The 24,578-nt window shown below is 41.3% G+C and overlaps 1 protein-coding gene across 2 annotated transcripts in view; it reads right to left on the reverse strand.

Annotated features, from left to right (window-relative positions):
- raph1a (Ras association (RalGDS/AF-6) and pleckstrin homology domains 1a) overlaps nt 1-24,578 on the reverse strand; it is a 69,032-nt gene that overhangs the window by 26,638 nt on the left and 17,816 nt on the right. For both annotated transcript variants that reach the window (XM_086220757.1, XM_086220756.1), the window contains exons 2-8: nt 19,684-19,748; nt 7,538-7,672; nt 5,917-6,025; nt 5,692-5,831; nt 5,362-5,616; nt 4,673-4,825; nt 3,725-3,904 (exon numbers count right to left, since the gene is read on the reverse strand). In XM_086220757.1, the coding sequence (XP_086076883.1) occupies nt 3,725-3,904; nt 4,673-4,825; nt 5,362-5,616; nt 5,692-5,831; nt 5,917-6,025; nt 7,538-7,672 (972 nt within the window). In that variant the 5' untranslated portion in view covers nt 19,684-19,748. The remainder of the gene's footprint in view (nt 1-3,724; nt 3,905-4,672; nt 4,826-5,361; nt 5,617-5,691; nt 5,832-5,916; nt 6,026-7,537; nt 7,673-19,683; nt 19,749-24,578) is intronic.

Consider the following 24,578-nt stretch of genomic DNA (forward strand, 5'->3'; position numbering starts at 1 on the left):
CTGCTGAAGACTGAGTTGGAGTGAGTCACGCAAATGTCGCCATTTCCCAAATTTGCATCACCGCTGATATGAATAAATTTGATGTGAAATATTTGCACCAAGTTTATGGCAATTTTGTGACTGTTTTTCAGGCCCTTGGTGTGCTTACACACTCACTTTCTTTTTTCCATCTTAATTCCTGGGACAGCGTCCCACGCAAGTGATGATACTATTTTTAACATTCACAAAGGAAAAAATAACATTTCAAAGAGCAGTAAAAACTGCCCTGCCACACTGGATAACTCTCTACTTCATTCAGGGCATGGGAGGGTTGTCTGACGGTGCAACTAAAGCTGTGAAAATGTTACTGACATTGTGTTTATTTGGTGGATGAAATAATCTTTTTTCCAGGACCCTCTCCACAACAGAGCAACTCTGAGCTACAGAGCAGCTTCTGCTCCCCCGCTACATGGAGGACCCAAATTTAGTCAAGTTAAGACCCAGAGTATTGCCCTACTACAACCCCACCTCATTAAATCCATTCATCTCTTATAGCTCCCATAGTCTAGTCTTCAAACAGTGTTGTGTGTTTGCCTCGGCCCAAATAAATTGTTTCAGTTGAAGTTTTCTTTAGGGATAAATTATATCGCATACTTTAATCTAGAGCATATAAGCTGCCTTTTTTTGTCTTCTCTTGTAGCTCGGCCTTATTTTGAAAGATAAAGTGTTGTGTACTTTCGCCCCTCTACCCCCCCCCCTTGTTTTTCCCCTGCTGTTACACCGGCCTGAGCTCCCCTCCCATGAAACAGTCAGCCATCCAGTCCCCCATCAAGCTGGCTTGCTCTCCCTGCCTCCCCTTCCAGAAGCTTCCTTCTTCAACTGTTAACATTTCCATGTTTCCCATATTTTGTATCGTAAACTGTTTTCTTGTCTGTAACAACATCTACTGCACGTCTGTCCGTCCTGGGTGAGGGATCCCTCCTCTGTTGCTCACCCTGAGGTTTCTCAGATTTTTCCCTGTTAAAAGGGTTTTCTATGGAGTTTTTCCTCAGTCGATGTGAGGGTCTCAGGACAGAGGATGTTGTTATGATGCCATGTGAAGCCCTTTGAGACAAACTGTTGGTGAAAACGGGCTCTACAAATAAAATGCCTTGCCTTACCCAAAAATCCAGCCCATTTCAAGCCAGCATCAGTGACACAGCACTGGCTGGTCCAACTGTTCTCAATTTCATACAATTTATTTAGGCCAGCTCAGTTCTGTAAGGGCTCAAGAGTCATATTTTGTTGTTTTTGCTGGCTTTCATAGTCAATCAGGGAGAGCGCACTGAGGGGAAACTCAAAATTTAGTTTATAGTGTGCTGGGCTCATGGGAGCAGCGCTTTGGGCCAAAACACCATCAACACATCCTTTCTTTGATGTCTCCTTTGCACTGTTCTTTCTTTGTTATTTGTACCCCCCCCCCCTCATTTAAATATTCTAAATTATTCATAATTCTCTTTTTTCTCAGTCTTCCCTCCGTCTCCTAATTCCTCTCTCCACGCACGCACGCGCGCACGCACGCACACACACACACACACACACACACACACACACACACACACAAACACACACGCACAGAATGAAAGCGGTAGTTCTTCTATTTATTCTTAACTGGGTCCGTAGTTGCGGTGCAGCTCATTGTGTTCTTGAGTTGTGCAACACAGTTGAGATATGAGGTGGAATTCCATCCCAAAAATGATCTTTAAAAAGGTCAGAAAACGTTTGCAAAATCGAAAAGTGAAAACAAAGCCACAGAATTGTTTTGAGTCTGTTTGGCATTTTCTCTCTTCACATTTTAGTAGCACAGAGGTTGATATTTTCACATCAGACTATGACACTGATTCATGGAAGGTTTGGACCAGGCTTTTCTTTCCTTTGCATTCATGGAAAAGGATAAAGGAGAGGTTTTGATCATAAAAGAAGCGGGGACACAGCCCGAAGCAGCACAAACTGTTAGCAGCATACAGGCAGCAGTAGAGGAAAATGCCAACCATCACACACTGCCGCTGCTTCCGAACCTTAAATGGTCCGCATTGTAAAACAAAAAGAAAACAAAGGTGGGTCACTGGAGAAAACCTGCTCTCGACTGAGGTAAACTCCACCAAATTTACAGATGCCAACTACAACCACAAGGACCCTGTGAGTCACAGTGACACGTGAAATGCAAAATCTCTAGATAAACAGTTCACATTTTACAGCTTTAAATCCTTAAATAGCTGTTCCTTCATGTCAGAGAGCAGCTGAGTATCATCTGATTTAAACAGGAGGACACTAATTTTAAACGCTGGTTTGATGGCGTCTCTACCTCAGCGCAACTGCAAAAGAAGTCGCTTGGACAGTAGTTGTTGTTTTTGTTTTTGTTTGTTTTTTTTTTAATTTTTCCAAGAACTCCTGCAAGTCTAAAATCTGTTTGGAAAATGATAATGCATTTAGGCTGGAACAATTTTCTGTAGCCCTCAAACCAAAACCAATAAAAAGTCCTAGAACTGTAGAACGTCAAACTTAAAAGACTTCGTGGGAGACGCGCTAAATACCATTTTCCCCAGAGCCAGGCTTACTTTACTCTCCTCTGTGTGTGTATTCGGGAGCTGAGACCCACAGAGACCAGCTAGTTAGCTTAGCACAACGACTGGTGGTGTGTTGGTAGTGTTAGCATACTTCCATGACATGTTATGAAATACACTTCTCCAGAACCAGTTTTGCTTGCATTAATATAACCAGTGTTGTGTGTAACTTTCCCGATGACATACCAGTATAAAACTCTGAGCCAGAATAACTGCCCTGAGTTAGTGCAGTGATTTGGCCAACAGAATACAACATCTGAATATAGGGGGTAAAAGAGTGACTGCTACTACTTACCAAGGCCCACTTGAAGATTACTGCCGGGCAAAACATGACCCTGATCCATTTAAACCAGAATATACAGATGATACAGCAGGCAAAACAGAGTCATTCCAAGCTGCCAATTCACTATCATTCATTGTGCTAAGCTATCTAGTAGTCAGCTGGTTTTTGTGGGTCTTAGTTCCCTAATACATGCAGAAGAGAGAAGAGTCCCTACTGTATTTGTCTGGCTCTGAATTCCCCAAAAAGTTGGCACTTTCCTTTAATGTAGCCGATAATGAGCTGCACTCAGATTATAACTTCTTCATTAATTTAATTCATTTATTGCAATGTCATCAAAGCAAAATCTTTAAAGGAAGCAGCAGTCTTGAAAGAATCACTTTTCAAATCGGTTCCAGCATTTTAGCAACAGGCAGTTTTCTATACCGGGCAGCAAAGGAGTAATTTCAGTTATGCTGGCTAACAGAAAGAAACGGAATTAGAGAAGAGAACGATGAATCTGCATCGAGGCACCTTAGATCTAGAGTGACACACTGTTAGGTTTAAACCTCCAAGACTGACTAATTCTGATCAAGAGGTTGGTGCCCACTGGTTTAGTGTGATTGATGCAAAAAACTTGGAGCATGCAAGATGGGAAATCCCTCTAGAAACTGCTTGAAAAGTGACCTGCAGAAATGTACTGAATACCATTTAGCATCCTTCCTTCAAAGATGTCAGAATCTGTATGAAGGTGTAGAATTTTTTCCTTGCAGTTAAAATGTAATTATTGGCCAAAGCACATAATCTGTTTAATAGTATAAACCCAAGCAGCCACACACGGTTCATTCATTCATTCATTCGTTCAGGAAAAGTCGCCATGTACCTCAGAGTTGTCCCGACCTTGACTGGCTCCATCAACTTGAGGTTTAACTGAGGACTGATGGCTGTCAGAGTCATTGGTGCGGAGAACGTTGTCCAATGAATCCATCGACGACGCCGAGTTAACAGAAGTCCCAGAGGCCGAGGTGACAGAGGAGCGTGAAGAGTGAACGATTGAACGCACCTACAGATGAAAGACGAGGCGAGGCTCGGATCAGAAGTCAGAAACAATTCCAGTTGTCAGATCCCGGATGTCAAAAATCAATTTGGGGAAATGCAATAAATAAGGAACTGATGTTATAAAAATCCTTTGCTGCTGGGTCAGTCACATTCAGCTGTTGTAACTAAAAGCTATATTTTCAAATATTTGTCTGAAATGATGCCATGTGACAGCAAACTGAAAAACTAAAGTGCAGTTTTGAGCACTATTTATGTTGCAGTGCTGCAAATTTTTACTAGCATTACATTATTGATTTCAATTTTCCTTTCAAATTTTTTTTCCTAAATTTTCTAAATATTGTGGAACTTTTATTCCCATGATTTAACACTCTGAAATTTCTAAAAACAATCCTTGAGCATTTTACCTCACAAAAAAGAAAAAGACCAAAACTGATTCACACAATGTTGTTCACATCACGTTTCTTATTGCATCATAACTCATTAATAATAACAACATATCATTTTCAGTATTAGTAAAAAAACACTCAATAAAAATACATCCTGCCAATTCCTCTTTTATTAATTAGGTTAAAAGAGGAAGGACTTGTATCTCGAACTAAATGTCATCACAAAGGCAGCTCAGTTATGAAGGGTTTTTGATCAGAGGTGTATTATCCTGAAAAAAATGTTAAGCTGAGAAATGTGATTTGCTGATTTATAAGTACCTCTGATATCCCCCATAAACCTTAAAGAAAAAAATGACGAAACTGAAGTTTATTTTGTTATTCCTTACCTCATGTTCGCTGACCGTGCCGACTGATCCAGTGCGGCGGTGCTGACGTTGACAGGATCCGGGGCGTCGTGTTGTGGCTGATGTATAGGTGGAGGCAGAACTGAGAGAGTGGGAGGAGGTTTGACGAGCGGCCTCATCCATGCTCAGAGAAGCCTGGAGGAAGGAAGGAAGGACAGGGAGACAAAACAAGTGCTACATGAGCTGAGACGGTCGTAGGGGGCGAATGACAGCAGATGAGAGGAGTTTGAGAATTAACACTTTAGATATGGCAGGACAAGAAACCAGGAGAAACTAATTTCATCTGACGTTTCACTGGTGATCGCTCTCAGCAACAAATCTGGTCAAAATATCGGTGATTCTTACAAAACATGGATTGTAGTTACTATGTAGTTGCTGGTGTCTATGTCAAAAATGAACACACGGAGCGTCTATGAACACAGAGCCGCTGTGAACACGGAGCCGCTGTGAACACGTGAACACTGCTTTGATGGCTGTTTGGAAGTGATTTGATGTATCATTTCATTAAATAATTTGTTACTTTTTCAACAGGAACCAACGCACGCAGCAAACATAGCTAAGGGAGGGAAACCTATCGATTGACCAGAAAATATCGTAAATACAATCTAAATGAAAAACAACAGTAAAAGTGCAAACAGCTTTATATTGATGCTGATTTATTCCCCGCCCACCTTCTCTAGCTGGGCAGTGATGTCATCCAAGCTGAAGTTAGAAGCCAGTGCCGGTCTCCCATGATGCCCGGAGGCAGCTCTTACAGTGCCAGCTGGTGAAGCTCTGGTGCTACTGCTGCTACTGCTCGCTCCGCTGCTTCCACCGCCGCCGCCAACGCTATTATTACCGCCGCCACCACCACCACCACCGCTATCACCGCTGACCCCTGCTGGCTGCTGCCTGCTGCTACGTCCTGCTGGAGGCTTCTGACGGATCTGGACAGGGAAGCATATGTGTATTCAGCAGAGAGAATATACTTAAAAAAAAAAAATTTACTCTAGAGAGTTTACCTTGGTATCAGTCAGTCCAAGTCGGGCCATGCTGCTGGAGCTGTTGGCTTTAGGGTTGACAGTGCTGAGTTCCTGTTCGATGGAGCAGAGATCAGCCATGAGAGCGTCCAGATCCACATTTTCCCCTTGATTCAAAGCCTCTGCAGAAGGACCGACAGACAGATGTCAGACATCATTTAAACTGCGTGCGTGTAAAGTGCAGGTTTGTATGTAGTTTTGTCTCACCGTTGATATTGTAGATGGAGAACCTGTAGGAGAAGTTGGCCATGTTGGTCTCCTGTCTGAGAGGTGCTTTCTGCTGTGGAGGGCGCTCCGGGCGACCATCGTCAAGGCTCTGGATAGACACATAGGACATACAATACTGGTGTGTGAATGTAGTGTATACAGTCTTAAATTAAATCTATATTGTAACAGAGGGAGGCAGATGTTTTGACTCAACGTGGGATCAGATCCACTATTCAAGGTTCGTCTGACTAGGCAGCTCTTATTACCTCAGCCAGTGTTTTCACCTCATGTTTGTTGGTTTGTCAGAATCACGATAGCTCATCGTATTAATTGCAATCACAAAATAAATAGAAATCTGAAAAAAGTCCTAAAAACATTATTATTTACACACCAGAATACAGTCTTGGGTGTAAATGTGATATGCTATGAATGAACTGCAACAGGGTCGATGCGCGACTTCAACCACAGCTAAGTTGGCTCTTATTCTAAATGATGACATCCCACTCAACCTCTGTATTCTTTCCAGACAGTTGTAGTCAACCACGGTTTTCAAGACACACACACAAAAAAAATCTTTGAAATTCATGTCAGCATTTATTGATGAATTTTACATCATAGAACAAAAGTCCAAACAAAAACATCTCTGGTTAACATGAGCCAAAGACATTCTGTCAGGAATTTAACAGAAACATTCAAAGATAACCTTGAGATGAATGCTAATCTATTCCTGTACAAATTAAAATCACAGTGAAAATGCAAACGCGATACTCACACAATGATTTATCCCCTGAATAAACAAATGGAAAAAAAAAAAACACTTTAAAAATGGCAATCGTGATTAAAAAGTGAAAAAGTATGGGGAGGATTTCAACACATTGAGATGATTTATATCTAAAGGATAAACACATGAGATTCTGGTGCAGATCTGGGGCAAAGGGTGCACCTAAACCCTTTTCTTTATTTTCATTGTTTTCTAAAGGAATATTTCATGGACCTCAGACATATTTACAGTGGCAGTATCTATTAATCTGTAGGCTTTAGTGTTAAAACTGTCTGATAAAAGTTTATTTAAGAGCGGGCTGTTGACTTTGGCAGTGGTATGCAATCTAGAGTACCCTTCCAGTTACTACTGTATGTATAACCTATAGTTTATATCTCAGCTACCGGAGAGTTACCATAGGTTACAATTCCTCGATGATAATTCCTGCTGACTTCGGTGAATTTTCATCTACCAAAAGGTCAAAATTTCACCCACTACAATGGATTTAATGATCATTTCTGTCAGCTCCAGCTGTAGTGAGTCCAAATATTGACTTCATGTGACCTACTTCTTGATTTTCTCCTTTTCCAATGTTTTTCTCTTTATTCTTTGTTGCTTTAACCAGCTGCAATAGGCCACTATTTTAGGAGGAATCTAGAGCAACACAATCACAAACAAATCTTCATTTATTCATTCTTAATACACCAAACTACATTTGCTTCAATGAAAATGAACTGCTATGATGATGAAACTCCTGTTTAAAAGGATTTTTCCATTGTGCATGTTTCAAATACTAAGTCGTCTAAGGCTAAATACCCAGAGGAACAGTGCGTTATTGAATATTTGATAGCTCACTAATACCTGTGTGAGTTTGTCCAACTCTCCCAGCCAGGCTCCAAACATCTTATCAAGGTCCTGGTCCTCCTTATCGCTGTCCTCCTCTTCCTCCTCCTCTTCCTCCCTGACCTCCACCTCTTCATCTGACAACTGCTCCATCTAAAGACAGGAGAAAGAAATGAGGCGAAAATAAAAGATCAGAAGGGAGGAAAGAGAGCAGCTGTCGGTCAGAGACCGATGTCTCAGCACCACCTAGTGAGAGAAAATTTGTACTGCAGCACATAGTGACCGAATATCCTGCCCTTGAATCATTCCTGTGTGTCTACTATCACTTAAAAAAGTAATAATAAACCACAAAAAGGCCAAAGGTCAAGGGTTAGAGCTTCCTGACATCATGGGAACCAAACCACCTCAGTGACATTCGCTGTATTTCAATACAAAATTTTCCTCAAGCATGTTTTTATTTGGGTTAGTGAAAGCCTTTAAGCGGTAATCAATACACATTAAAAGAAGATAAATTAAACTTTTTTTAACAGGTCTCAGCTGCTGAATGTTATCTAATACCATGAACAAGCAGTAGAGATTCAACATGCCTTTTTTGTAAAGCATAAAAAGATCACGATTGAATTTTCCAGAATTGTTATGACCTTTCATTAATGCAGCATTTCTTAATAACTGTGGAGGACGTTATCAGGCAATTTGAAGCCATTCCTTTTTCAGAACATTTTTGAGAAATCGGTTCAATCAGTCATGGATTCCTCCACACTAAGACGTATGCAAGATCCCTGGCAGGATGGTTTGGGTTGATTTAAGTGATCATCAAACCTCAAACATGATTGGCATGTGAACTCTTACTTGTAACAGAATAAAAATAGATGACGATAATGGATGCCACAATTTTTTATTTACCTAATGTCTTTCTCAAGAGGAGAAACTACAGCCTACATTACTGATGGGCGTTATTTTTACAAACAGTGTGTCAGTCTGCATACTTCTGAAATTCCTTTTGTGCATAGCAAAACACGGCAATGAACATCTTCATCACTCTATTTCTACAGAAAAGAGCAAATATATTTAAAATGCTGTTTACTGGCTCAAAAACTACAATTGACTTTTCATTCCTTTGCTTCTGCGCACAGGAAGACAAAGATACAAATGATAAACTTGATCAGGTGAAAGGCTATGAGAATGGATGTGTGTGCAAAACAATTACGTGACCACATAAGCAAACACAATTCTGAAGAGGGATGCTACAGTGAATGATGATGACATTCAAGATCAATGCGCAATAAATGCTAACTAATGTAGCACAAAGAAACAATGGCGGGCTTTCAAGGATGAAAAACCCCTGACTAAATATGGATATTTTACTCCAGCGGCTCCTGATAATCTGAATGCTAAACAAAGAAAGAGGCTTACTACTGTTAAATATGTAAAAAACAAAACAAAAACCAACCCAAAACAATAACAAAACTGAAAAAACAAACCACCCCTTATTATAATTATTCAGAGACAAAACTTTTAGCTTATTTTTCTTTAGCCTGACACTCATTAACCAGAAATTAACCAGTTATTATTATGAATATTATTATGATTTACAAAATTTGCCAGATAGTGGTTGTATTGTGGTGTAACATTATGTTTCTACTACTGCTACCAGTATTACCTGCATGTAATGGGTGAATGCAGTGTCATTCTGGATGAAGCAGTCCCAAACTTTTGCACATTTCCTTTGTTTTACTTTCGGCTGCTAGCTAGCAAAGCTGTCAGCAGAGTATGTAAGCAAATTGACCCTTTCACAAAATTCCCGCAGAATTTTTTCTAACAGTTCATCCTGTACTTTAGGCAGTACTGTACGTAATCTAATCAAATATGACCTGGGACAATTAGCTCACTGCTCCCACTGTATTTAACAGTGCGAGAATGAGCTAGTGAGTAGTAGCAGCTTGCAGAGCAGCATCCTGCTCAAATGCATAGTCTGGGTAGTAGTTGACAAAAAAAATATTTTTCCTAAATGTTGTTAAATTATATGTTATGTTTTTAATCTCCTCACTTTTTAAAAAAATCAGTGTCATCATCTCTTCTTTTCTAAGCCCCCTTTCATACTTTCAGCTGTCTCCCTCCTTCATTTCCTCCACATCTCCACCCATGCAACCCCGCAGTCTCACCCAGGATGGAGTTCTATTCCTGGGTAACTACTGTGTCGTCGCTCCTCTTTAGGGAGAGAGACAGCTAGCCAACACACACACAAGATTAGAGAGCAGAATCACACACCCACATAAAAACACGTAGGAAAACACACCAAACACACACACAGTGACACAAACCAAGGAGCGGCGCTACAATTAGATCCCTGTGGTTAGCAAGGTCTGTCATTTAGACGGGAGGACAGGGCCACTCTGTGTGTGGTTTGGGGGACTGTTGAGGGACAAGGGGAGTGCAGTCAAAACTCACAGCTGCGCTCTTGTACAACAATTTGCTGTTTCCACTCTGGTGCAGGTTCAACACCAATGAGCAAATAAACCTTGTTTCTATGCAGGAAATACCTAAATGTATATATACTTCATGTAGCTGAACTAAAAACACACATATATGCTCCCATCTTAAAAACTAATTCTGCTTCAATTCATATAAATAATCAAATATAACTGCTTCTATGGCTGTGTGATTGAATGGGAAAAGTTAAAAACATACCTGTGAGGAGGTTTTAGTCAATTACTCAAAACTACGCTGCAAAGACCATCTATCCATCCATCCATAAATCCATTTTCTACCTCTTATCCTGTTAAAGGTCGCGGGGGGGCTGGAGCCCATCCCAGCAGCCTTCGGGTGAGAGGCGGGGTTCACCCTGGACAGGTCACCAGTCCATCACAGGGCCAACACATAGAGACAGACAACCATTCACACTCACAGCCACACCTACAGTCAATTTAGAGTATCAATCAGCCTCGTCCTCTCTTGATGTCTTTGGACTGTGGGAGGAAGCTGGAGTACCAGAGAGAACCCACACAGGAACAGGGAGAACATGGAGACTCACACAGAAAGATCCCGTGCCCAAGCCCGGAACCTTCTTGCTGGAAGGCGACAGTGCTAACCACTGCACCACCGTGCCGCCTGCTGCAAAACCCAGTCTTGCCTATCATTTTTTCTAATTTATAGTTGAAAAATGTAAGTAAAATTATTAGAAGACAGAAGCATTTAACGAGTTGCATCTTAGTAACTTAGAGCGGCTTGTTTTCATGCTGACAGAGAGCACTCAATATCAAAATATCATTAAGCCCTTTTCCACATTGAAATTGTTCTGCTTAAGAGTGGAAAATCAAATGTCAAATCATCTGATTAAGGTTCATCATTGTGGTCTCTGCAGAGTGATGAGGTGACTGATGAACACACTCCAAACTGTAGTTACATGACACTTCATTTACAATATCAGTTGTGAGAAAGTATACTGTTTACTTCGTAGCTCTAAGACACAGCAAAATTTTGTGTTAAGTTTTCCAATTAAAACAATACACGCACACACACACACACACACACACACACACACACACACACACACACACACACACACACACACACACACACACGCCCACTTCCAGACAGATTCTAATCAATTATTTACCTCCCCAGTAGATTTGTTTTTACCAAGCAGAACTCCTGCTGTTACAAAGTAAAATGTCCAGTCTTTTTTACTAGAAATTACAAAAATTTACCTGTCAAAACTTTGTCAATTGCAAAGCAAGTTCTCATAGATAATCTAAATATTTACAGTAACCTGAACATTTTCACATTTCATTTCCACAAGTTTATGGTTTTGGTTTCCCAGTGTTTTTCAGGTAGCTACTGGCTGTCATGTATTTTAGTATGGATTCATGAAGAGACTTGGAACACTGTACACTGTAGCTGCTAGCAGGGCTGTCAAACCTCATGTCCAATCATGGACATTCTGGTGTCTGAGGTTTTGGATGAAATAAATGGGAGGAAAATAAAACCATAAAGAACAAAAAGGTAAACATGAATCTGGTTGTGTCTGTATAGCTGCTTGGCTGTGGGCTCTTGACTCTCAAGTGTCAGAGTGCTGTTGAACGCACCAGCAGTTTAAAAAAAAATACAGTCGAACCCTGCGCTCTGTCAAAGTGAGCTGAGCCAGCAAGCCAAAGTAATGGGCTATAAGTGCTGCGTGTGTGTGTGCGTGTGTGTGCGTGTGTGTCCAAAGTAAACAGTAATTACTTTGCTGCTGCAGCCACACTCCTCCTGTCTGACTTATTGAAACCATGCAATCATCCTCCCATCCTTCATTCCTCCTACAGATTCATTTTTAATCTTTCCCCTTTCCTTAGGTCCCTCCCTCATCTCCGTTCTCTTCCTCCGTCACTGCTCCCTTATATGTTTCTTATTCTAACATCAACACAATGATCTAAAAGTGTCCCGGTCAGTCGCGTGTTTCATTTTCATAAGGGAGAGCGTGACTACAATTTTGCAAAAATAACATTTCCTGCAGTAACAATAGAAGTTCACGGACAAAAGTCATACAGAATTCAATGAACTTAAAGGCAAGTTGTTTAAACTGAACTCGCTTTCAACAGCTGTGCAGTGGACAAAAACCCTTCTTCCTGCAAAAATCACACACTGCAAGCTGTTACAGGCAGGAAGTGACCGACACATCCAAACGCTGACCTCTCTGACCTTTTCCTCTTCAAACACTGAGTTATATATGAAGGGTAAGACAGCTGTTGTCTGCCAGGAAAGAAACTGACAGATGCTCATACAATATTACATGGCATATTTTTAGAGGGAGACACGGGGGCTATCCAGAGCTGCTGTGTCAACTTGGGACGTGACATGAGTCTGTGGGCCCTACGACTGAAAAAGGTTGTTATCAGTCTGTAAATTCCTCATATGTGTGGCGATTCAGGCAATTTGGAGAAACAAAAAGTTTGCTGCTGTGGAAACTTGACTTCAGAACATAATTCTTCATCTTTCTCGGATGTTTCCTTTGACCTCAAGGTTCCTCTGTCATGTCAAAAGTAGAGATTCTAGTTTTGCTGTTCAAATATCACAACATTCACTGCATGTAGAAATGTGACTGCACACATGAAAAAGTTAAAATCCCTGTAGCAGTCTCTCTAATCTTTAAAGACAATCACGAAATAACCGAAAAATACTTTGATAAACAAAATATAAAGAAATCACATGGAAATTTCCTGACACCAAGATCCTACAGTAGCTGTGATGATGTGTCTCGTGTAATTGTGAACTCTCTCCCACTCTTTTCTTCACTGATCTTCCAGACCTCTAGAATATTTGAACTCTGATGAAGAAAAAACTGAGATATCAAGAAAGATCAAAGCCTCTATTTTTATTTAAAAAAAAAAAATCCTCGTAAATTTGTCCGTCTTCAGGAGGGGCAGGTATCCGCAAAAACTCCCTCAGGTGAAGTGGGTGTGTCGTATAGGATAATAATCTTTAGCGTTGGAGTGTTTTAGTTGTTTGTGCTGCTTCGGGTCATGAGCGTACGTGTGTTGGTGCACTGACTGTCTGAACATTATACCCTTCAAATAGCAGTACAAGCACAACGCCGAGAATGACACCATGTTTACACCAGGTTTTTCTTAGTGGCTCAAATGCTGTGTGCTCCCTCGGGCTAGGAACCTGCCAACAAAGTGCCTGACCACACCTCTTTTTGAGATCAACACACCCATGGGCGCACAGATGGGTGCAAGTACATTTGGTAGTTAAACCATGTGGGTGCAGGGTGAGAACGTTACAAGTGCTTTGATCAGGAACCAGCAAAGACACCTGCACTGTGCCATGGACCGCTTTGCAGCTGGCCCCCTAAGAATGAGAGGAGACAGGAATATCTAATTTAGAAAAAAAAAGATTACTTCTCTTCTGACTCCATCAACATCTGCTGCTCTAGTGCCCTTGAGCAACACGCTGCATCTGTGCGAGGCCTCTCCCAGGTTCCCACAGCGCTACACGCGGCCTCAACTGGAAGGCTGCTGCCACAACAAAACAACAACAGCATTACAGTCCCTTCAGCTGCGGCCGTTCCCACGGCTCTATATCAGGCGATCTCACAAACACACACAAGCGTACACAAGGGTATTTTTAGGCCTGGTCGCTGGGTTTTTGTGGAGCGAAGCTATAAATCACATCCAAAGAGATTCAAAGCATCATGTGAATCCAGACAGTAAGCTAAGTTGTTTCACACACGCGTTTGTGCTTGTATTTGTAAGAGGACGTAATGCGTTCTCCAGCCCCTTCACCCCTCCTTCACCACAACTACATTTCCATCCCTCAAAATATGCAACTCTGGCAATTTAGTTATTACAATTGTTATGATTTCTTTAATATTTCAATTACTGTTCCGTCCTACCCAAAACCGAATCTACACCCAGCAAACCTCAACTCAAAAAGCCTCAGAACGGCCATTGGAAGATCTGATGCACTGACACAGAAGCAGCCGTTCTGCTGTAATTTCACCACAATTTGTGCCAAAAAACATGGCATGCTATATACAAACAGACCACCGATGGCCACAACCACATTTTGCTTGCTGCTGGTGCTTGGGATGGGACGTTGGGTTGTCCCACCTCATGTATGCATTAATGGCAGAGTCAAGGGAAAAGTGGCAGTTTTGAGCAGAAACCCTGGAGAAGATGCTCACGGAGAGAATGATTATGTAGACTAGGCCATTTCCAAATGACAGGCAAGTTTATATTCAAAAGAAAAGTGTATATTCAAAGTTTATTTTAAGTTTAGGTAAACAGGAACACTGAGGAATAATAATGCTCTCAATTTTAGTACATCTGGTCACGTTTTGCATTTTGAGTAAACCCTACAACTTCGACTACCCACCTAACTAATAAGAGTGTATGTCTTTTGACAGACATGATTCAGTTTGTGCTGTTGTCAAGTAATGTAAGCAGCATCTTAAATTAACATTGGTCAAATGCATGTGGGTCTCTAAAGGGGGATTTGATCCAAAATATTCCATTCATCCATCCATCGTATTCCGCTTATTCCTATTAAGGGTCACAGGGGGGCTGGAGCCTATCCCAGCAGCTACGGGCGAGAGGCGGGGTTCACCCTGGACAGATGGCAATGGAAATTCAATTCCAAGTGGGCATCGATAAACAAAATCATAATATCAAAATCAGAATCAATACATTTCAAATGAACTACTGTTACAATGGAACTAAGGATTTCTCCAAGCTGCTTCTCTACATGATGGTCGGCTGCTCTTGTCGGGCCAGAGACAGCTGCCACGTAGCTCTCACCTTATGCCAAAGAGCTTATCAGCTCCACTAATTACATGCGTTTTTCCAGCAGTTGCTCATCATAAAACTCTGCCATGTGTCTACATAGTTGAACATATTATAGGCAGGCATACATACGTTTGTCTACAGTTAAGAGTGAAACCTGCATACATCTACTCTTTTCTTTCCAACATGAAGTTTATCAGGAATCAGTCCATGAACAGATAAAGAATCAGACCGATAAGCAGAATCAGTATCGATAAAATCGAATCAATTCCTATCCATGGATGATATGTGGCCCTGCAGGAAAGGACAACCCTAAAACCACAAAGAAAGTGGGATTTTTTTCAGCAAGATATATCACAGCATCAACACTTGAAAGGTGCAGTCCTGCTATTTTCACATTGAAAAACTTGATCGATTATGTATCAACAACACTGTAAAGTGCAGGCCACGACTTCATAAGAGAGACCCTTCTGGTGCATTCAGGAACACCTCCTTAACTCTGAAACCTACTGCAAAGGTCAGGAAGGTTTTTGAAAGTGTCATTATTTATTTCACTGTCGCATTTATAATGATCAAAAGCAAATCAAAATACAGATTTGTCTTAAAGATTAAGTAAAATAATCAAATTGTTATCAGTAGCTATCAGGCTTTGTTGCATTGTTCTGTATTTAATTACTACCTGCTTTGACCTCTTTTTATTCACCCCAACCACAATGTGTTATTATGTATATAACCTTATAAAACCGACTCATAACTGAACTGAGCCTGCGTAATTTTGGTGTAACCAGCCAGAATTATGTTTTGTCAAAAAAGATTGAATAAAGGCACAGGAAGCCGAGGACAAGCGAGGATCCGCCTGCTGATCCAGCAACAATGATAACACTTCCCCCGAGACCTACCGGAGGGATTACATCATTTCCTTTTCATCCCCCTGCCTCATATTGCCATCTGCCTGCGTCTCTCAATACAAGGGAGGGGGAAATAAACACAGACAAAGAGAGGGAGGTAGAGAGGCAGGCTGAGTGCTCTTACTGCTCAGCTAAGATGTAACATGAAGAGCATATTACTGTAACCTGCTCTGTTCTGCTGACCTACACTGATTTATATTGTCAATTATAGGCCTTCGCTGCAGTGTGGGCGTCTGTTTTCTAACTTCCACGGGTGACTAAACCTAGTGAACACATACAGACAGGCAAGGCCACAGGGGGAGATATCCCCAGCTGTTAACTGTGCTTTGAATTTGAATCACTTGTTTCTAGAGGAGTAAATGACATGATAATGTGCTATGTGTTTGTATCAGGCATCGTGACTGCTATATCACACGATCGTTCGCTTATGTCTGTACCTTTGATGCTGGCGCTGTCTGCATCACAAACACCAATGTGTACTTTCATGAAAAAAAGAGACAGAAATTAATATATGTATGCTTGCATGTATGTGATGTTATTAGGCCCCCACTGTTTATGTATGTGTGTGTTTGAGTCCCCAGGCCTCAGCAGATCCCAGGGGTCCTCAGCTGCTGTTGTGTAACATGATGCTGAGACACACACACACACACACACACACACACACACACACACACACACACACACACACACACACACTGAAGTGTGCCAGATTTAGGAAAAGAACAAATGAATGCTGGCTGCTATTTTTGCTCCAGAAGAAACAAACAAAAGGCAGCAGGAAGTTGTTGCTACTATACAAGTAAAACGGTTTACCATGGATGTACAGAGAGAGGGTTTGTTGATATAGATTCATCCTAGCTGCATGTTTGCCTCAGTCAAAGGCAGCTGAGAGCAGAGGTAAAGCTACATGCAGCGCTGAAACCCTTGATGGATGAAACAAGGGACACTATGTGGCAATTCTTACATTGTTATGGCTAGTCAGGCAAAAAACTGGAGGAAGCTAACATAGCTTTTTAGCTTTTTTGACAGCATTGTTTAAATGTTTTTCATGAAAGAAAACTGTCAAAATTAACTTATTGACTGACAGCGTTAACTCAATGACAAAAAACGTGGCTATATTTCCGAAGTTTGATAAAAATGTCATTAATGCTAGCCTGCTGTCAGGTGTGACGGTGTTAGCTTCAGCTCATTAGCTAGTAGTATTCACAACATTGTTTTTGCACTAAGGGTGGAAAGGTTTCATCACAAAAACCATCTTTTCTTTTAGCAGGGTAAAGGCAAATGTTCTTCCCAGTTACAAGAAGAAATTATTTATCCTCTTTGGTGAATTGACATGAATTTGTTAACACCTTTCCTAATGTTGTTCTTAATAATGACAAAATAACTGCAACCTGATTTACAATAGGCCTTGTGTACGAATAATAAAAGGAGCATATTCGTACATCTATGAACATTCCTGCCTATTTTTACTGCCATTTCTGCGTCACTTAAATCTACAGTGCATCTCATTTTTCTAAGTCTTTTGCAAAAAAAAAAAATTCATACACTGCTCATGAAGCTCAGGTCCCCAGGTAAATTTCTCTGCATTACGTATAGGGAATTTGTATCTGTGGCAACATTCCCTTGCTAGTGGGAGGATTCACACATGCTCAGTTATGAACAGCATATGTGCAACAAAGACTGTCTGAGCTGGCTACATCCAAATATTATTATTAACTTGAAAATATGTAAAATGAAATAATTTGATCATAGAGCATTTCTAGAAACTCCAAATATTATCAGACAAAATGGATCCAATTGTGATTGTAATATGAGTCATTTCACTTGAATGGTGTGACACCCAAAAACAAGGGATCCATCAAGCATCAATTTCTGGTGGCTGGCTGCAGAATCTCTCACAATTGTGCAGAAACTACCAACAATCTTCCTGGAGGTGAACCACAGATATCACCCTTCCAATAAAGGATGACAGCAATAAATATTTCTCATTTATTGGTGAGCCAAATGAAATGAAAACTGTGTATGGATTGCAGCCTACTCTTTGGGAACGGGGGCTCTGCAGAGTGGCTTGTGGTGCCCCACTGACGCACTCCGCGTCACTCACATTCAATTTTACCGTGATTATATTTGTACCTTGTATGATGTTGCCAAGCCAAAACAGCTCCCTATGAATGTAGAAACATGAGCCACTCCTTTATAAACTCCCATAACCACACCATGTGTATATATAGTATGTATTTATGTGTATATATATATATATATATATATATATATACACACACCACTTTGATATGATCTCCACCAATAGTGACCAAATGGAATGTGTATGAAGCTAAACTCACAACAAAACTGGAAAAGGCAACACACACACACACACACACACACACACACACACACACACACACACACACACGGGTGCGCGCTCACTACATTTCATAATTTCAGAGGAAAACTAAACTCCCAAGCCATCCCGTCCTTTCTTTTTCCACACATACATACTTGTACTACGGGCGGCATGGCTCAGAGGTAGAGGGGACATCTAGCAACCGAAGGGACACCGGTTCAATCCTCATTTCCCCCCTGTAACGTTGTCAAAATATCCTTGAGCAAGAAACTGAATCCCTAATTGCTCCTGATGGCCCTGCAACAGACTGGCGACCCATCCAGGGTATTTCACTGAGGGACGTTTTCCATTTCCAGTGTTTTAGGATTTCTCACAATTCACAATTTGACAATCAGAGCTCAAAGCCCCGATACTAATAATGGTTGAGGGAAAAAAAGGAAAACAGCAAAAAACGATGATTTTTATTGCAAAAAAACTTAATGAAAAGTTCCATTGCACAGAAACATTTATTCATAAGGAAGCAAACAACAGAGGGATTGACTTCTGACTGCTGTGAGAGCAACGGAAACTGGTTTTGGATCAGTTGGTTTCTAAGCACATCTGCCAAATATTACAAAATTCCAGTTGATTTATTACTGTGCATTTACCTTTTTTAAAAAAAAGGCAAAAATGACCTCAATGGAGCAAAAACATTTTAGCAAAAAATGAATGTGTTTTCTTGGAGCATCAACCTTTCCTAATGTGACAGGGCTCCACATGCATTTCACCTGCATCTGCATACTAACATAGGTCTGTGTGAAAAGCGAATTATACAAATGAGCACATGTGGTCCTTTGGACAAAGGTAAACATCAAGCCCTGTGTGATACATAACACATAAAATGTCTGTACTCATTTCCTCATTCCAGGCTTTTACTGTGTCTGACGGTTCATGTTAGATGTTCAAGCAGAAACAAAAGCGCTATTTTGTGATCGAGTCATGATCTTTCCCAAAACCAAATAGATCATACCATAGCACTAACACGTCATAAAACCTAATCATTTCTCTACACTGATTCATTACGGTCTTAATGCTATCCCAGCCTGATCATTTGCATTTACTGCAGTGTCACATGTCGGTAGTCACCTGTGGCACACCCCATTATCTAAGGACATGACAGGCTTGAGTCGGGGAGGGAGCACGCTTGGTTCATTCATACAACCCAACAGGGCATATTTGTCATGTGCTTGCATGATGATTTGCTTTCAGCTGAGCGTGGCGCTTGATCAGTGAGGCCGTGAAGTGACACTCAGTTCACAATCCAGCTCACATCAGCTGATGGCTCAGCTAATTCCACACTTGCTGTCTTGAAAACATCCTCCACCTCCTCTCTTCCCTTACATGCTGCATCTGATTTTATCAGTGTTGCTTCTGTTGTTGACTCTGATCAGGAACCTTGGGGGTGTCTTTGCTTTTGCCCTCATAACAGAATGCATACTTAGAGCAAACGGCAACAGAAGTTATTTTGGCTGAAGCGGTTCTGACCGAAACAAACTTGAGTTGTTAAACATTTGTTGGATTTTCTTATTGTTCATGTGACATGTCTATTGCCAGTATTGCTATTGTTTCAGAGAGTTATGAAAAAATGAGAAGAGCAGTGAAGCTATTTACCTTTGGTCTGCTAACACAACTCAGTCACGCCCCAATGTGGCACAGCGTTGATGAATTCAACCACCCTGGAGAGGCAGAGAGAGAAATATTACCATTATTATTATTGTCTTTGCACATAATCATATTTTCTTTGGCTGGACGGACAAACAGCAGTATACAAAACCACACAGGGCATTTGATGAGTGTCCGTGGGTTTTTCAATAAGCTAATGCCTAAATATTCTGTGTTCACTGGTAGCCAGGAGTTTAAAAAAAAAAAAAAAACACTCGGAAAATATTATTTTTGTTGTGAGACGGCGAGTGCGAAATTACAATTCCAGTTATATGTTGGTCCGGTCTCGGTCCAGTGCCTAGCTTAACACGCACAGACTGGAATCAGGTAGAAACAGTCCATTAAAGCAAAATCAATTCACCTTACGAACACACACACACACACACACACACACACACACACACACACACACACACACACACACATCTAGCAGCTGTCAATACACTACATGTCAGCAGGTGGCACTAGCGTGGTTATATCGTGCTGAGCAGGCTGGATGTGTGTGACCTAAAAATAACTGACAAGCCACAATGGTCAAACACACTGCAGTAGACTCTCTCTCCCTATCCTAGTGTGTCTCCGTCACCCATGGCCCATTGCTCTCATTTTCCAGCCTCAGCTCTTACCAGGGATGCCCCCCTCTAAATGTCAATGATTTGAATGATTAGTCAAGAAGCCCCAGAGTGGAATCTCAAGTTGAATAACTGTGCTTCTTATTTGGTGGCATTTCTGACAGAGGTATGGCAGCATTTAAGCTTTTCCAAATCACTTCTGCAAATCACCTAGTTACATAAGGAACTGTAATGAAAACAGAGAGGAGTGATGTAAATGGAGGACAAATCCTGAACAAAGCTTCCAAGGAAAGATGAGCTGTAAAATCCTCCAGTGTATTCCGAGTCTGTCCCAGGGTGTCCTTCAATTGGACATGCCTGGAGCCTGGAAGGCACTTCAAAGAGCTCCTTCTGGTGCAGCTGAGCTTCCTCTAGATGTCCAAGCTCCAAACCATGTCCCATAGGCTGGGAGCAAAATAGATGGTTTTGTCTGCTTCAGTATGATGACGCACACAAAACCATCTATTTTTCTTTGTCTGTTGATATTTGCCAGGACACCTTTCAAACCTGCACAGCCACTACAAACTACAACCATACCTGGGGTTTTACTAAATAACAGAAAACCATCCTTGACTCTTCTATACCTGTCAGCTGCTTCATGAGATCCCTGGACAAACCAGACCAGACAACCTGTGGCCTCTTTCCCTGTTGGCTTCCACTTATGGTTTTCAAAGCTGCTGCACTGACAGGCCAGTGATGACCTTCTGGCCTAACTCTAGCATGGAGGCTTTGAAAATGATTCCAAGTCCCCAACCATGCCTGGGATGCAGGAAACATTCCTCTGGGGGTGGGAGTCCCCGAGGTCGTGGCCCTCTGCTGTTTCCCCCTCACAATCTTTTTTTGGTTAACCAGGTCTGTCTGGCCTCCCTTCCATGACACTTCCTCTACCCCCAAGCTGGCAACCCCCTGGCCCTCACCCTTTTAACTCTCTTGACCTGTGTTTGCTGATTCAGCTGAAATTGGTGACATTCCGCCACAACTCATTATGTCAAAGCCTCATCTAGACAGGTTAAATCATGCTGTAATCATGTCTGACCTTATTTTGGAAATCATGCCCAAATGCAGTGAGGAAACACACACGCACACACACACACACACACACGCCTGCAAAACACACACACACACACACACGCCTGCAAAACACACACACACACACACACACACACACACACACACACACAAAATCCTTGCTTGCATAAGATCATCATTAGCAATGCTCATATGATCAGTAGCTGACAGCTAAAAGAAGAACGCTGTTGTTGGGACACACACACGGCAGCTATCTGCTTGTGATCAGCACTCTGCTCATGAGTACATCAGCAGTTAATGCTGAAGAAGATGAAAGCAATAGGGAGTGGCACACAAATCACTGAAACCAGCCTGGAGCCTGGAGATTCAAACCAGCAACCAAAAAATGACGAGCCCACATCTCAAACAAAACAGTTGGCTGCAAAATGAATTCCTATTTTGGAAGATAACAATGGCAGTTTTCTTTGTTGTAGCTCATGAAAATGTCGGAAATGGACTGGTGACCTGTCCAGGGTCAACCATTCCTCTCGGCCAATGCCAGCAACCTTGAACAGAAGAAATGGTATGGACAGTGGATGGACGGGATGATCATTCTTGTGTCATTATTCACGTCTTAATTCGACAAACATATTGAAATAATAGTGGGATTTTTTATCTTTATCAAGCAAAGTAGATTTTTGCACGACTCTAATTGCAAGTCGCCTTTGAAAAACTCCAGGGCACACTGTTGTGTTTGTCAAAATTAAACTGCCTTTATTTCCCATGGCAACAACATAACTTTTATTCATAATGACCCTGATGAAAACCCGTGTGGGTCGCAATGCATTGGTCAAAATGAACTAATATTTTCATGCAAGACAGAGCCAATTGCACAATCCCTACAGTGTCCCCAGGAGTTTTTTTTAAAAGGAGCAGTGACTTGGATATTGCACTTGGCCATAAAGCAATTTAGGTAGCACTTATAATTAACTGTTCAACCCTCGTAAGAAACTAACTTGCTTGCATGACGGCTAAATAGCAGTATCAAGGATAATTGGACACCAAAGGAGCCGAGGTCATAGCAACAACACATTTTACTGATGGCAGCAGAACCTGTTGTACTGTCCAGGATAGATGAACTTGTATCCGTCTTTGCTGTGGTCAAGCTCAGTTGAACCAGTGTGGTTGTGATATTCTCCATCTCATTCCAATGAAAAACTGATTTGTCATTTAAAATAGTTCCTCCGTCACCTCCCTGTGTTGCAACAGATTACTACACAAGAAAGCATTAACAGGAATTAGCTTACAACATTGCTCTCAAACAGCTTGCGGTTGGCCATCTGGTCTCTGTTAAGAACTTTAAAGAGCTGTGTGTCTCTTGCTTAATGTCCTCGATTGGTGATTAATCACTAAGTCTCAAGACTGTAATATTATTTAGCTGTTAGCTTCTCAATGACAAGTGATTCAGCGTTGCTGATTTTTTTCTGTTAAAATATACAGTATTTGTGGGCCACATTCTCTACAAATTCTTTGTTTTGTTATATTTTGCATTGTTCTCCTCTCAATACTTCATCATTACTTTGATGTTTTCATTCATTTTGTGAACATGTAAGAAATCTCAGGTCCAGCTGGGCATGTTGTTGATGTTTTGTATGAATCTCTGGCTCTCCTTGCCGGCACACTGTTGCCTCCTTTGTTGCTTAACAAGCCGCATTAAAAATGATTATGAAACAACACGGCCTGCCAAAACAGAGGCTGTTGTAATGCCAGACTGAAAACAATAGCTGTACCTCTCCATCCTTTCACACATTATGAGACCTTGGACATTTCATTTAAGGGGGATATAAAAGGTTGAATAACTTACGAAAGGAACGTCATGCTGAACAATAAATAGCAACAGAGAGCATCGACTCATTGAAAAAATATTCTGGAAGAAAAAATAAGATAAAATAAGGATGGGTCATTTTCTCTTATTAGTGTATTATATATATATATATATATATATATATATATATATATATATATATATATATATATATTATAGTAATTTTGACAAAATGGCCTCAGTGTGGGGTGGCATGGTGGTGCAGTGGTTAGCACTGTCACCTCACAGTAAGAAGGGTACTGGGTACTCCAGCTTCTTCCCACGGTCCAAAGACATCAAGAGGGGACGAGGCTGATTGATACTCTAAATTGACTGTGGGTGTGACTGTGAGTGTGAATGGTTGTCTGTATGTGTTGGCCCTGCGATGGACCAGTGACCTGTCCAGGGTGAACCCGCCTCACACCCAAAGGCTGCTTAACAGGATAAGTGGTAGAAAATGGGTAGATGGATGGATGGATGGCCTTAGTTTGGTACATTGAAGACAAATATGGATGTTTCATATATCAGATACTACTCATGACACCATTATGCACATCTTTTTAAAGAACAGTCACAAATATGTAAATGACACTGAATTGAGGATTTGGACACTCATGAAAATCCTTTATATACATTTTGGGATTGAACAGCACATAATTTGGAATCGAAGATTTCCTCTGATCCTGGAGGACATGGGAGAGTGAGAAGCTTCTGTCTTATTCAGGACAGCTTGTCTTCTGGCAGCAGACAGTTTAGTCTACCAGCAGTTGAAGGCCGTAGACATACAGTCAGTGCAAGTACAAGTCAGTAATCAAGTGCAATGAAACTCCACGATATGCTGTGAAGGTGTGACATGATAGCAAATTTCCCAAAATGAATCCTTGTGGGCTGCCAGTATTTAACAAGCCCAGAGGGAATCAAACCTTCAACCCTGCCAGCATCAACCTCCCAACTTCTGCAGATGTAATTATACTGGTCTGCTTAGTAGTCAGCTAACACACACACACACACACACACACACACACACACACACACACACACACACACACACACACACACACACACTTGGAGTACAACACACCCAGCACTGGCTCGCCGAGACAAGGCCAGCCGTCAGGTCACATTACATCCTACACTGCCCACTGCACTGCAACACATGCACACACCCGGAGGGAAATATGCAAAGAAAATGTGTTTTTCAATTCAAAAAATGGTACAAGCCAGCACTACAGGGCAGAGGATATAGAAATAGAATAGTGCTCTCTTTGAGTCTGAATTTTTAAGTACAATTATTAAAAATTTGCACCAGTGATCAAATCAAGCTCTCTCTTTTTCTCCTGCCGATGGAACTTCATACTCAG

Source organism: Aulostomus chinensis, chromosome 12 (genome assembly GCF_037954235.1).
Source record: "Aulostomus chinensis isolate RoL2024-O1b breed Wild chromosome 12, RoL_Achi_v1.0, whole genome shotgun sequence".
Classification (NCBI taxonomy): domain Eukaryota; kingdom Metazoa; phylum Chordata; class Actinopteri; order Syngnathiformes; family Aulostomidae; genus Aulostomus; species Aulostomus chinensis.